The sequence below is a fragment of the Cajanus cajan genome, chromosome 4 (assembly GCF_000230855.2).
Source record: "Cajanus cajan strain Asha chromosome 4, NIPB_CcT2T_4, whole genome shotgun sequence".
Taxonomy (NCBI): domain Eukaryota; kingdom Viridiplantae; phylum Streptophyta; class Magnoliopsida; order Fabales; family Fabaceae; genus Cajanus; species Cajanus cajan.
The window spans coordinates 52,181,186-52,196,552 of NC_138520.1; the positions used below are offsets into that span (position 1 = coordinate 52,181,186).

The 15,367-nt window shown below is 30.8% G+C and overlaps 1 protein-coding gene and 1 pseudogene across 1 annotated transcript; both read left to right on the forward strand.

Annotated features, from left to right (window-relative positions):
* Nucleotides 1-7,642: 7,642 nt before the first annotated feature.
* On the forward strand, nucleotides 7,643-10,031 carry LOC145949281 (uncharacterized; annotated as a pseudogene).
* Nucleotides 10,032-13,856: 3,825 nt separating this feature from the next.
* LOC145956826 (uncharacterized) lies at nucleotides 13,857-15,068 on the forward strand. Its single transcript, XM_083072566.1, has 3 exons — nucleotides 13,857-14,338; nucleotides 14,495-14,745; nucleotides 14,851-15,068. Exons 1-3 carry the CDS (start codon nucleotides 14,122-14,124, stop codon nucleotides 14,851-14,853), a joined length of 471 nt encoding a protein of 156 aa, XP_082928692.1. The 5' UTR covers nucleotides 13,857-14,121; the 3' UTR covers nucleotides 14,854-15,068.
* Nucleotides 15,069-15,367: the final 299 nt, after the last annotated feature.

The following is a 15,367-nucleotide window of genomic DNA, read 5'->3' on the forward strand; positions in this document are numbered from 1 at the left end:
TTGGCTCCAAATTCAAATTTCAAAATGAAACTTAAACACAATTTTCAGCACACAACCAATCACACAAGATCAAACTCACGGATAAGGGAAAAAAAAATTAAGACATTTTCTAGAATAGGAAACCTAAAATTTCTAAGAAAACTACTAATGAACTAGTAGTAGTTTATGAACTCAACTTGAAAAAAAAATTATGAGCATATACCAAATGCTAAGGACCTCGGCCAAATCCAGAAAATATTTTTAAGATGCAATTAAAAGAAATCAAAACGGTTCAAACAAGCATAGCTAGGAATGATGAACACAACAAGAACTACACATGACTACTAGACATTGATTTAAAAAAAAATGGACTCAAACATACAATGACCGAATAAAATTCAATTATGACTCAAGTAAAGCAAAAAGATCATAGGCAGAATTTCCTAAAAGGCAAAAGAGTTGGAGCATGATTCATGGAAGCATATATTCATAAGCGCATAAGTGAATCATTCAAGCAACATGATACTAGATCCATCAAATTTTAAGGCAAAATTAGATCTAGGAAAGAGTAAACTCTAAGTGACAAAAACTCAAGAACAAGATGAATACAAGATGAACACAAGAAGAAGAATGAACCACGGATCCAAATTTCAAAAGACAAGAAAATGAACTTATCTCTTGAAGAATCGAATGCTCTTGATACCACTTGATGAGATTCCACTTGGAAATCTCATGAACACTTCCAAAGCTTCTCGGATTCCTTAGAAGATCATCAAGGAAGAAGACTCCAAGAAGCTTCAATGTGACCTAAGCTTGCTTCTAGCTAAGTCCGGAGAAGAAAAGATTTCCTAGCTCTACAAGGAGAAAATCTCAAGTAGGGTAGAGTTTAGGAAATGGTGACTTTCGGAGGGGAGAATTCTAAGAAGAGAAGTCTCATCAATTAATTCCAAAAGTATCTACAAAGCTTGGCCACTTTGAATTTATAGGGAAAAATTAGGTTAAATGAACCATGGGTTAGCCTAAGGTTAAGTGAAACCATGGTATGGTTCACTTAACCTTGGACGGCCAAAATTTGAATTCAAAATTCAAATTTTGGAGCCAACCCAGATTCACACCATGTGCACCTCATTTGGAATGTAATTAAGCTTCCATTTGAGTTGCATTTAGGTCACACCATGTGCATGTGTTGCACATGGCCAAAATGCACATCAAATGTAAAGCTAATTATATTCTAATGCAAATACACATGCAACTAGGGATGGCAACGGGGCGGGGCGGGTACGGGTTTCATGATACACGTCCCCGTCCCCGCGACTGAAACCCATACCCGTCCCCGTCCCCATACCCGTCGGGTATGTAAATTTTGTCCCATCCCCGTCCCCGTCGGGTATCGGGTATACCCGTACCCGTAAAAATTACAGTATTTTTTCTTCTTCTTTGAAATAAGGATTTTGTTTTGCAGATTCAACCAAATTGAAACACGCAGAAGTGAAGCAGAAAGAGTACCCGTGGCTGGTGCGGTGGCTCCGTGGCTAACTGGCTGGTGCGGTGGCTCCGTGGCTGACTGGCTGGTGCGGTAGGCGGCGGCGTGGTGGGCCTTGGAGAGGGAGACAGCGACGGCCACGCGGGCGAGGTTAGCGTGGCTGCGGTGCACCGCGGCGGCAAAGCGTCAGAGGCAGAGGTCCGGGTATAGCGTGGTGTTGCAGCTTGCTCGGATGAAGTCGATGTCGCCGGAAGCCTCGGGTGCGGCGGTGACGGCGGTGGCAGATGGGGTGAAATGGGAGAAGGTGAATGTGAATGGGAAGAGTAAGAGAGAGAAGCGGAAAGGGGTTGTTGTATCAGATTTGAAAAATTGAAACCCTAACCTAAGTGTTTGATTGCTCACGTTTAGATTTTACAATAATATTTAAAATGTTAATTTTTTTTAAAATAATTAAACGGGGATGGGTATTTAACCGGGGACGGGGATGGGGACGGGGACGGGGACGGGGCGGGTAAGTATATACCCGACCCCGTACCCGTACCCGATTTTTTTATCGAGTTTTACCATACCCGTACCCGTACCCGATCAAAGCGGGTATTCCCTGTCAAAGTCGGAACGGGTTCGGGTATTACCCACGAGTACGGGTTTATTTGCCATCCCTACATGCAACCTAAAATTAACCCTAAATCTAAATGACCATGAAATGAAATTCCTAGTCTAATGGCCGGAAATACAAGGCCCAAAAGAAATACAAGGCACTAAGGCCCAATCCTACAATAACCCTAATCTACTTGGGCTTGAGTCAAAGCCCAACTAAACAATGTAATGGGCTTTCCTTGAGCTTGAGCCCACTCTTCTTGTATCCTTCTTGTCATAGCCCTAGTAGTTGGGCCCTTGGCCCATGGGCCTCCTCCATCAGGGTTTACAATCTTAAACATGTAGTCATAACAGATGGAGAAATTAAGGATGATTGAGACAGAAAAATCTAACCATAGAAAACCTTATGAAATCCAACAACCTTTAATTTTAATCAGAGCACTTATGATAAGAATATTTAAATATGACAAAATGCTCGTTGTTGATTAAAAGAGAAAAATTAAGTTGCTAGGAAAGAGAACGATCAACTGTGAGAGAGAATATATGTGTTGATGAGATACTTAACTACTAACTTTTAAGAAACTAATTAAGTTAATAATTAGGTATAACAAAAGAACTAATTTATATAACGAAGTTAAAATTTAGAAGCTCATATGACGCAAAAATCTTTCAAACACTTATCAACCACTTTTATTATCTTTCAGTGATCATATTGAAAGTTTACTCATATGTTTATAATAAATTGTAGCAATTAATTTAGTAAATTTATAAAATAATTTTCATTCACACCTTAATTCATAAATTAATTATTCAAAAGTATATACTATAATTGTTGCCCAAATTCAGCATTTATTTTATAATTACTAAAAGTTTATTATTAGATTTTAGTCATCTGAATACAATTTTCACTATTTTCATACTATAAAAAGATAAATATATATTTTTTAAAAATATTAAATTAAAATAATTTATGTAATTAATAAATATATGTATATATAATTAAGATAATTGTCTTTAAATTTGGTCACATCACTACATGAGTCATTAATATCCTAATTAAGCATATGTTTATAATTTTTTCCCTTACGATTTGGATAATCTAATTTACATTTTACGTATTTAATGATCTGAGAACTAAGTCAATTATTTTTTATAATTTTATTTTATTACTTATATTGATAATATATTAACACAATTCACTCAACACTTTATCATTCACAAACTCAACATACTTAGTATCATCTTGACACAAGTTACACAATTCATTCTATCACACGCATGACATACCTAGTGTCGCATGTCACACCCCTTTCATCACTTAACAACATTATCTTACCTAGTATCCGTTATTAAACTATATTTAACTACTTTAATTTCAAATGGATTACTCTAATTTCATAGTATTCCACATATATTACTCTTTTATTTATTATTTTAATAATTAAGTTTATATTTAATTTTTGGGATCAAATCATGCATTTTTATGTTTTTAAAAAATATATATGCAACATTTCTTTTTCAAAAATAATTAATTAATTTGAATTGAACTAATTTGTTGTTAATCGATTTTAATTTGATTCAAATTAAAAAAAAATTATAAATCCAATTTAAACTAAATTAATCAAAATTGATTGATTCGATTTTATTACTAATTAGTAATATATTACACAATTCATTTAACACTATATAACTAATGGACTTACTTGCCATACATAGTGTAGCTCTAACACAAGTGACAGCTAATTCCATCACACACCTCTTCTCTCACTAACACCCTTTTACCTAATATCCACTATTCAACTATATTTGTTTACTTTAATTCAAATGAACTACTTTAATTTTATATTTGCTACCTTATTCTTTTATTTACACTATTTTAATTATAAATTTATGTTTATATTTTGAAATGAAATAGTGAATTTTTATGTTTTAAAAAATAGAAATCTACTACATTTTTTTTCAAAAAAAAAATTGATTAATCTAAACCAAATCAACATGTTGATCAATTTGATTTAGTCCGAATTACAAAAAGAACATATAAATCTGATATGAACCAACATAGACTTTTGGCTCTAATACAACTTCTTGTGTATTAAAAGTTCTCATACACATATCTTTTCATTGATATGATATTGTTTAATTTGGGTTTAAGTCTTGTCAATTTGGTTTTAGTCATTATTTAAAAAGTCTCATACTAATAAAAAATTTCTGTGCTTATTCACTCATATTCCTCTTCTTATTCTATCAATATGAGATTTTGTTTGTACTCCAATTACATATCATATTTATATGTACATTCATATTTTAATTTATACATACAAAGTTAAATGTATTAAAAAGTAGTATTTTTTACCACAAAATAATATATTTTTTTATGACATGATATAAATGATTTGACTGCACTAAAATAATTTATCCACAGATAGTTAAAGTATTGTTACTCGAATTTTAGTAAGAAAAAAAGTTCTTTAAAAAGGTTCCAATAAATCAACACTTAAAGAAATTAAACAACTTTAGAAAACATAATTATTATGTGCATTTCTCTATAAATAAGTTTTAGAAAATATTAGTAAGTATTTATGGGGTATTAAATAAGGAAAATTACAAATAAAATTTCATAAAAATAATATATTTATCATCATTTTTAACATGATTAATTAATTAATTAATATTCTAAAGCCACTAATGAGATCAGGTCCCTTAATTTTGGAGAAAAAGTTACCGATTAACTTGAATAATAGTTCATGTAACGAAGGAGTTGGGTACAAGTAATTAATGTATTGTCCGAATTTGGTTCTTGACAAAAATAATCCTTAACTAGACTTTATTTATCTTCGGATCAAATCATATATCTAAAATGAAGTATTAGAACACTAGTGAAAAAAATTAATAATAATTCATATTGTATTCTTAAATGCCATCAATACTCTTTTTTGCTTATTCCGTCTCTATTTTCTAAACATACTTGATGCAACAACCACTAGTCACGGTGCAGAATCAACATGCATGTGAAAATAATGATAGTAGTGTGTATGTTACACCTTTATGCGTGGAGTTGATTATAAGGGATCGACGAGGATGATTTGCATGACTGCGAGGGACCAGACTCCATTATTGCATTATAACCTTAGATAAAAATTTGTACAACTTAAATTTATTCTAGATCTAATTTACCTAGATAAAAATATGAATTACTTGATTTTTCGTCTTACACTTTTGAATTATTAACTGCATGAATGCATGGAAAATGCTAAACTCGAATTTTATGAAAATAATTTTTTTAATCATATTATTAATATATACAAAGTATTTATCATTTTTACATTTAATTAATTTGTGTTATGGGACTTGATTAGTTACCTTTAATAAAATTTTCTTTTTTAACTATAATTTTTGATACACAAGATTTAAACTTAAAATTTTACTTAAGAAGACTGATCAGTTCAATTGAACTAACAAGTTGTTAGTTATATGATGATTAACAGCTTGTTGGTTATATGGCAATAAATTTATTTTGTTTTACAATAATTTTGGTTTAAATTTCAAATTGTTCGTCTCGTCTAAATGTGACCATGCATTTAAGTATATAAAATAATCCATACTAATATTTTAGATTTGTAAAAAATTTTGAAAACTAAAGGTAAAACATTAATAAATATTAAATAAAGACAATAAACAATAATAAACCTGGGAAAATAATTTTTGAAATATTAGGCTAAATTTTTTTAATTTTAAAAAATTATTATGAAAAAATTTATTTAAAAATATTTATATATAAAAAAAAAACAGATAAAAGTTGTTGTTGAAAAAATTAAAAATAACCTACTTTTTTTAAGATAAGTAAATTAGACAAATACATCAAAAATAGAAAACTATTTGTTTTATTAGAAAAACATCTTTTAAAAAAACTTAAATAAAGCTCATATCTTATCATAAGTTAATTTTAATGTTTGATCATCTTTTTAAAAAGTAAAAGAATCAAACCGGCATCCAGAATCCATAACTTTATCTTCTTATTAGACATAGCATTATTGAAAAGAAAAATGGAAAAGTAAAAACAAGAGAAAATGAAAAGTCACGAGACCAGTGTGAATAAATGAAGCATAAAAAAATAGTGTGTCAAGTCTAACCAACGAGTACGAAAAAGTGCATCTGATGTAGTGGTAACCTGCTTTGCAGTTAAGGACTTTGGTCTACTGGTCAACAACTCTCTTCCGTAGACCCTAGTACCAACATGGAAAACTTTTTTTTTTTTTTTTTTCCAACCCTGGGATTATATTTTTATTGTTATTTACTTATTTTTAATGATTGATAAATAAAATAAAAATTGTTATCATTATTAGAAAATATTTAATATTACTTTAATATAATTAAAAAAAATTAATAAAATATATTTAATATTTACTGGTACATATGCTTTACATCCATGGTGATATAGCTGGTTAAAAAGTGTATATTATAAAATATAAATATAAATATAAAATTATAACAAAGAAACAAACTGCATAAGAAATGAAATAATATTTTTTTTATCTTTGTTTTAAAGCGAAGATATTATTCTTACATTATGGAACATATTTAGTTTTTAAAACTATCAACTTAAATATTATCTCGTTAAGCGTAATTTAAGAATGATCATGTTTAAATATGATGAAATTAGTGGAAGGATGATGAATGTTTCTTTTAAATTAGTTGTAACGTGCTTCCAATCTTTATCCGTGAACTCCAAAATTCGAAAGAAGTTCAAAAATGGTGGAGGAGGAAGGAATGAAGGTGCGTCACTGGTGCGTCACTTCAAGTGGAGATAAACAAAAAAGTAAAGAACTTACTACAAAGAAGAATTACTTGATAAAAGTTCACAATAAAAGGCTTTCTCCAAGAGAGAGAACTAAGACTTTTGAAGAGAAATCTTAATATTATTTCTCACAAATAATCAAAAGTGACATCCTAGGGTGAGGGAGATTGAATTTATACAGTTTGATAGCTTATGATGCAAGTTAAACTAATCATGATTACATATAACCTAGTGTGGAGAAAAGATAAACATTAGAAGGATGTTAAATAGTATATATCTAAAACTTGCATGTTCTTCATAGTGAAGTAGTAATGCTAGTTAGATGAAGCGCGAAAAACGGTCAGATGGAACATTGAATATTTTTATACTGGTTCGTCTCAACTATCAAGACTACGTTTAGTTCTCAATTCAAATAGATTAAGTTCCATTATCTTTAAACACAAATACAAGTATTCTTTCAACAAGTCACTTTTGGCTCAACCCTAAGTATTCTTTGACTTGTCTCTTCAAGCAACTACCCAAGTAAGTATTCTTTTAACAAGTCTTCAGGCTTAACAACCAAGTATTATTTTATAGTCAAGCATCTCCAAGCTCAAACACAATTATTCTTTTTTAGATAAGTCTCTTCAAATTCAATAACTAAGTATTTTTTTTATAGTCAAGCTTCTTTAAACTCAAAACAAGTGATCTTTTTCATACAAGCCTCTCCAGGCTCAACCTTTTAATAATGGTTATGAAGGTAACACAAATTTTGTGTTCACCTCACTTAGAAGTTATTCAACCAATACAAAACAATGAGTTTTTACAAGAAAGAATGAAGTGTATACACAAGTGTATTTTTCAGAGAATATATGTTTTTGTACAAGTGTACCTATATATGTGTTCTTTCTTCTTTCTTGAGTTTTGAATCTTCTTATATAGTAGTTCGGAGAAGATGACCGTTGCAACACTTTGTCTATCTTCATTATCTTTCCTTGTGACGATAGATAATCATTTGACTCATTTAATATTAACATTAAATATATTTCACCAATTGGTACCTCTTATATGATTAAGGAGACTACTTATCAACTTTTCATACCAAACGAAGCTTGTAAAAGCAATGTCAACGCAGAGTAGCTATAACAGTGACTTTATCTGCTTTTTTTTTGTGATTTTAAGAATCTTGATTAAGAAAAACATTATTTTTCTCTTTAACATATTTGTGAGTTCCAAGATGACTTCCTAGTTTGATCTGTTAAAGAATAAAAAATTCAAAACAAACTTTGTAGTTACTCTCAATAAATAATAAGAATTTAATGTATTTGAGATAGATTGTGTGCTTCATCTAATTTACATCATCTTATAAATGATCTACATCTTACATTTCATTTGATAAGCATTTTCAAAGATGTTTTTAAAGATGTTTTTGTTTGTTAGCATTAAAACTCTAAACTCAAGGGATTCAAAATTGTCTTTTAACTTAACAATTTCTCCTTTTTTAATAGTGATAAACACGTTTTGTAATTTTGAAATGTCCATTTTTCCTTATTTTAGAAAATATTTTGCTTTGGTAAGGCAAAAAGATTTTTTTCTTTTTGAAATACAATCATCTTTCAAAAGATTTTTTTCTTGAAAAGAGTTTTAACCTTTTTAACCTTGAAAGAAAACAAAAAATTTCAATATTGCCCAAAAAATTTTTCTTAAAAACACAAAAGTGATTTGGATATGTTTTTATCATAGTGATGTGAGGTACACATCTAAGATATTGTAAGACCATTGTTCCATTGTTCATTATGTTATCTGGTTATTTTCTAATTCAATCTAATAAACAATTCTCTTGCTTTCTAGGATCATTAGTTTTTTGTCGGAAGCCTGCTTTTGAAGGCTTTGGATATACTCCTCAGACAAGTCCATTTGGTACTACCTAGCCATCACAACCAGCATTTGGAAGCAACATATTTGGTTCCTCAACACCTTTTGGTGCATCATCTCAGCTAGCATTTGTTGCTATGAGCACTCTTGCATTTGGTGCTACAACCACTCCTTATTTTGGTGCTACAAGCTCCCTTGCATTTGGTGCTACTAGCTCCCCTGCATTTGGCTTGACCTCTAGCCCAAGTTTTGGTAGCATAGGTAATGCATTTGGTGGTGTCAAGTTCTCCTGTATTTGGTGGTGGGGGAGCATTTGGGGCTTCAAGTAATTCTATGTTTGGTTCATTAAGTACATCTGCATTTGGCAGTTCAAGCTCTCCCTTTGGGGCCTCTAGTACCTCGGTGTTTAGTTTTGGTTTTGCTCAAGCTTTTGGTCAGTCTTCTGCTGCATTTGGTAGCAATAACCCATTTGGAAGTACAACCTCACTCTTTGGAGGTCAGAGTTCAACATTTGGTAAGTTTAAGAACAATCACAATTTTGACTGTGATATGCCTATTTTCAAGATACAAGGATCTTCTATATCTTAAGTAAATGTAGTTGAAAGTGATCTTCACGTGTTTTTACTTGCAGGATCACAAGCTTCGACTTCGACTTTTGGAAATATTGGTATTGGGCAATCAGGTTTTGGAGGTCAACGGGGTGAAAGTAGAGTAACTAATTACATAACAACAACTAAAGCAGATAGTGCTACATTTGGACAAACTACAAAATTGGAGTCCATATCTGACATCCCTACTTACAAAGACAAAAGTCATAAGAAGCTAAGATGGGAGGACTATCAATTGGGAGATAAAGGTTTTATTTATTTTTATGATTTGTAATAATTTGTTAATTCTGCTAACTTTCATTGCATTAGTGATGACCTTGACTTAATCTGCTATATATAATTCAAATTTAGGTGGACCACTTCCCTTTGCTTAGTCAACTAGTTTGACAGGCTTTAATTCCTCTACAACTCAAACAAATACCTTTTCTCCTTGACCAGTGTTTTGTCAATTATTAGTCAATCCTTTCTCTACCACAACATCTAATTCTAACCCCTTTGCACCAAAGAGTTCACCTTTTTCTTCTGGATTTGGAACTTTTGTTGCGCCTGCCTTCAGCTCATCGGCTTTTGGTTCTTCAACATCAGTAGCAACACCTTCAATATTTGGCTCATCCCCATCTCCATTTGGAGCTAACTCTGCTTCAACACCCAGCTTTGGTCAATCTACCTCCCTATTTAATACTGTTTTGGCTTAGGGTTCATCTTCACCATTTGGCACGAGCTTTTTTGGCAACACACAGTCTTTCCAACTGTTTAGTTTTGCAGCCCCTACAATTGCACATATAGGTTCTATGTTTGGACAGAATACCTCCCCTTTTTGCCAGACTACACCTTTTAGTCAATCAAGTTTGTTTAATTCACCTTTTTCTGGGCTTGTTGGAAGTATTTTATCATCAAGTGCATCGTTTACTTCAAATAATCTAACTAATTTTGGTCAAATAACGATATGTAGCTACCAGTGTTTTAAATTGTGGACTGCATCACATATTGCGGCCTTGTTCGCAACGGTATCGAATCGCAATTGTGGTGAGACCGTAAATCACGCATTTTTCCGCAACGTAACCGTGTTGCGTTCACAACACATCCGTGATGAATCCGCAATACAACAAATTGAAGGTTGGAACAAAGGATCATTTTAAAAAAGTAACTTTTTTTAAAAAAAAAGTAACTTTGGAGAATCATTTCAGAGAGAACAGAGAATCGTTTCAGAATTCAGATCAATAATGTTGGTTGAAACTTCAAAATGACTTAAAAAGTAAAAAACAATAACTTAGAACTTAGAAGGTTGGAAAGTCAGTAACTCACTTTCATGCGAAACTCTGGAATGCGGATAATCCTTTATATCTGTACCAAGTAGGAAGCTTACTTGTTAATTGTAAGTTTTCTGCCTCTTATCTTTGTTTCTCTTTGTTTGTTGTTGATGTCGCCTTACCAGTGATGTTGCTGGTGCCGCACTCTCAAAACACTGGTTTGCATTGTTAGTGTTGTTGTCGGTGCCACACTCTTTATGCGATTTTGAAATAGGTGGACTTTGGTCAACTGGTTAATCTGTGATTTTGGTTGTACTGCTATGGGGAATCTGGAATCTATGGTTAACACCATCGACTCATACGGATGGATAGCTTGCCAAATATTTTAATATAATTTTTCAATGAGTGATTGCAAATCTGCAATGGTAGCGTGACATGAAAATGGATTAGCATGAAACGTGGATTTGGCACGTTTTGGGGCCTTTGGGCCTTGTGGCCTTTAATGAGAAATTTTAATATTAATTTTACCTATGTGAATCTCCAATATTGTGTTGGGCTGTTGGCAAAGATTATAAATTTAGAATTGTCAAATTGTGGGTCGTGGGCCTAACATGTATCTCCAATATTGTGTTGGGCTGTTGGCAAAGATCAAAAATTTGGAATTTGAAATTTAGATTAAATAATTATTGTGGTTTGAATTTGAAATTTGAAATTTATCTTTATTTATAATATATGTAAATAATTAATATTTATAAATACTTAGATTAGAATCATTAGATCAACATTTTCATATTTAAAATATATGAAAATGATTAATATTAATTATAATATTAATAAAGATAAATTATTAATATTTTAATTTTATATTAGATTACTATTATTTTTATAATAATACATGTGAATGATTATTAGAATATTTTGTGATATTTTTATATATAATAATATGTTTAGCCTAATTTTATGCATATTAATATTAGCTTGTTTATATTTATATTTATTTTTATGTTAATTTATTAGTCACTGTTCTGAAGTTTGAAATACAATTTAATTATTGATTGATATTATATTTTCAAAATTTTATACAAATATATATACACAATGACATCAAGTGAAGAATTTTCTATAGGAAAACTAGAAGGTACATGCTCCAAGTGACGATATTGGATGGCATTTTGAAGTACCTATAGCAGGAAATCACAACAAAGTCCAATGTAAACTTTGTCAAAAAATAATAAGGGGCGGCATTATATGATTGAAGCAACACATAGCACATGATAAAGGTCAAGTAGCAGGTTGTCCAAGAGTCACGTCATTTGTTAGGGAGAATATGATGAAACTTCTCAAAGATAAAAAAGAAAAGAAAATCGACTTTAGAAAAAGAAAAGAAGAATTTGAATCTCGATTAAGAGAAGATGATGAAAAAGATAGTGATGAAGAGATGAGGATAGCTTCGCAACAAAGCATTAGATCACAATGTGAGTGGGAAGATAGACAACTATTCAAACAACAAACAGGGGGATCTAATATCATCTATGAATCAAGTGGAAGCTCTCGCATGAGTATTAGTCAAACTTCAAGACAAGATGATGCTACTTTTTCTTTAAGATCTACAAATGTGAATCTTGTGATAAGTAAAAGTATGAAATAACCAAAAATAGGTAGGGGTCTTATGAAAACGTTAAAGAAAAAGCTCGGAGCAGTGGTAAGCAAGTTTATAATTTATGAACGCTTACCTATGAATTTATCAAATTCTCCATGGTTGCATAATATGATTATTGTAGCAGTTGAGGTAGGTCCATCAGTTAAATGCCCTACGCCTTATGAAGTTTCTGATGTGTATTTAGAAGCTGAATATAAAAGCATGCAAGAATGGATAAGCAAGTTGAAAACTGCATGGAAGGAAAAAAGGAGTAACAATAATGTGTGATGGTTGGACATATAGTGTAAATCATACACATATTATGAATTTTCTAGTGTATTGTATAGTAAGGGAACAATTTTCTTGGAATCTATTAATGCTTCTAGTGTTGACACTAGAAATATTGATTACTACTTTTAGTTATTGGATAAGGTTGTGGATGAAGTGGGAGAAGAATTTGTAATTCAAGTTGTTATAGATAATGAAAAAGTACTTAAAGTAACTAGTCAAAAGTTGATGGAAAAGAGACAACATTTATATTGGATTGCATGTGCAACACATTGTTTTGATCTTTGTTTGGAGGATATAGGAAAAAAAAATGTGCAAAAGTTATTAAGTGATAACGACTTTTATCTGCAATCACACATCGATTGTAAATCTCATGGAAAAATACATTGGAGGTAGATAAATTGTTCGTCCTGGTGTTACCCGATTTGCAACACAATTTTTACAACTTCAAGAAATTGTGCAACAAAAGAAAGGCTTGAGGAACATGTTTAACTCTGAAGAATTTAGACGATCTAAATTTGAAAGAGACAAAAATGGATTGACATTTGAAGCCAGACAAATTGTTATTGGCAATGATTTTTGGAGCAAGGCTAATGATATATTGAAGGTATTTGAGCCTTTAGTAAAAGTTTTGAGGCTACTTGATGGTGATGAGAAACCAACAATGGGTTTTATATATGAGGAAATTGATTGAGCAAAACAATCAATTTAAAAAAGTTCTTGTTATTATTCTCAATGCTAAGAAATAATTGACAAGCGTTGGAGATTCATGCATTCTGATCTTCACTGTGCTGGTATGTCATTATAATTTTACTTTTATTATATAAAGCAATACATTAATACAATTATAGATACATATTGATTAGCTATTTATATTTTAGGCTATTTTCTTAATCCACAATTCCAATATGGAGTTGAACATGGATCTGATGTATATCGAGAGACATTTGAAGGGACCAAAAAGATCATTATGAAATTGGAGAGAAACATGGATGATCAAATTGAAGCTTTGAACTCAGTTAGTAATAAATAATTATATTTTGTTTTTTAAAATTATTGTTATATAACTATGTATTGATATCTTATATAATATAATGTTATATAGTTGGTATTGTTTAAAAACATGGGTGAAACATTTGCTACACCTCAAGCTCAAAGAGCTTGGCCTAGAATGAATCCAGAAAAATATAGTTTCTTCCTTTCTCAATAAATAAATGTATTTTTATAAATAATAAATTTTTTTGCTTGTTCTCTTAAAAAGCTGAATGGTGGTTGATGTTTGGTTCATGCTCTCCTGAAATTCAACGTGTGGCTATTAAAGTTTTAAGTTAAACAACTTCAGCCACAAATTGTGAAAGAAACTGGAGTATGTTTAGCTATATTCATACAAAGACAAGGAATAGGCTTAAGTATAGAAAGTTGCAAAAACTTGTATTTACACATTACAACATGAAATGGAAAATGAGGCATCAAATGAGAACAAGTCAAGAAATTGAAGCAAGTTTCAACAATTAATCTTGATTATATATTTCAAGAAGATGACCCATTATCTCCATGGATAGAAGAAAGAGAAAATTCACTTTTAGATGGAGTTTAAAATTTAGAGTGGTTACCTTGAATTGATATAGATGATGAAGATGTGGAAGGTGAAGATAGTGATAATGATGGTGGTGGACTTAAGCCCACCAAGTAATAATAATGGTGATGATGGTGTTGATATTGAAGGTGAAGAAAATGATGGTGAGGATGATGAGGATGAACAAAGACAAAGTGATCCATATCAAGAGATACCATATAATAGACGTGACACAAATCTGGTAATTGATTTCACTACTTCTATGCCAGGTATGATTCCTCTTGATCGTTCATTTTCAGGTAATAATAGAAGAGACAATTCACAAGTTAGAAGAGGAAAAAATAAACAAAATGTGTCATGTAAAGATTCTTCATCTTTTCATATTGAACAAAGTTTTAGTGACTTCAATATTGATGATTTTTCAGAAAGTAGTCAAGGGTACTATCCACCACTAGTTTATCAATATCCTTATTTTAATGCACACAATCAATATACAAGTGACCGAGTTCCCTCATACCACCAACCATCAATGAATTATAATGATCTTTATTATCAACAACAAATTGGTGGATTTTTTTTATTGTTTTTGGACAAGGAGCCACACAAGGGGATAGCCAAAGCAAGAGTGGAGGCTATGATCATCCTCGTCACTCTACTCTGTGGTAATAAGTATCATGTGAGTTAAAAATTTATTATATATAATTTTTTACTTGTGAAAAAAAATTCATGCTTTTTATAGTTTTACAATATTAATAAAAAATTTCATATTTTTTCGTTGTAGTGAAATGCATCTTTGAAGGGTGACATTACTTCTCAAATAATTGATGACAATGAAACTTGTGGGCAATCATATTACTTTATGTCAAGCCATTTCCTTTTTTCCTTTCTTGTCTATTTGAAATTTGTCTAAATGTGTGTACCTTTAAGTTTTTTATTTGTGTCAATGAGACAATTTACTTTTGAAAAACTATGACAAATATTAAGTGGGAATTAATCTAACCACATTGTGTTTCTTTTACTTTTAAATTAATTTTAAAATAAAATAAATTATTCATTAAAATAATAGAATGTTTAAAAAAGGGAATAAAAATGTATAAATTTTTAAAAATAAAATATATATCAATAATTACAATTTTTTTTTTATATTTAGTGCAAATAATTAATAATTTCACACCGCAACAGCCGCAATCCGCATCGTAATACCCACAACTGCAATTTAAAACCATGGTAGCTACATTTGAATTTGATAATGTTTTTCACATACAATCTTTTTTATTTTTCTTTGAAGTCACTGTTTG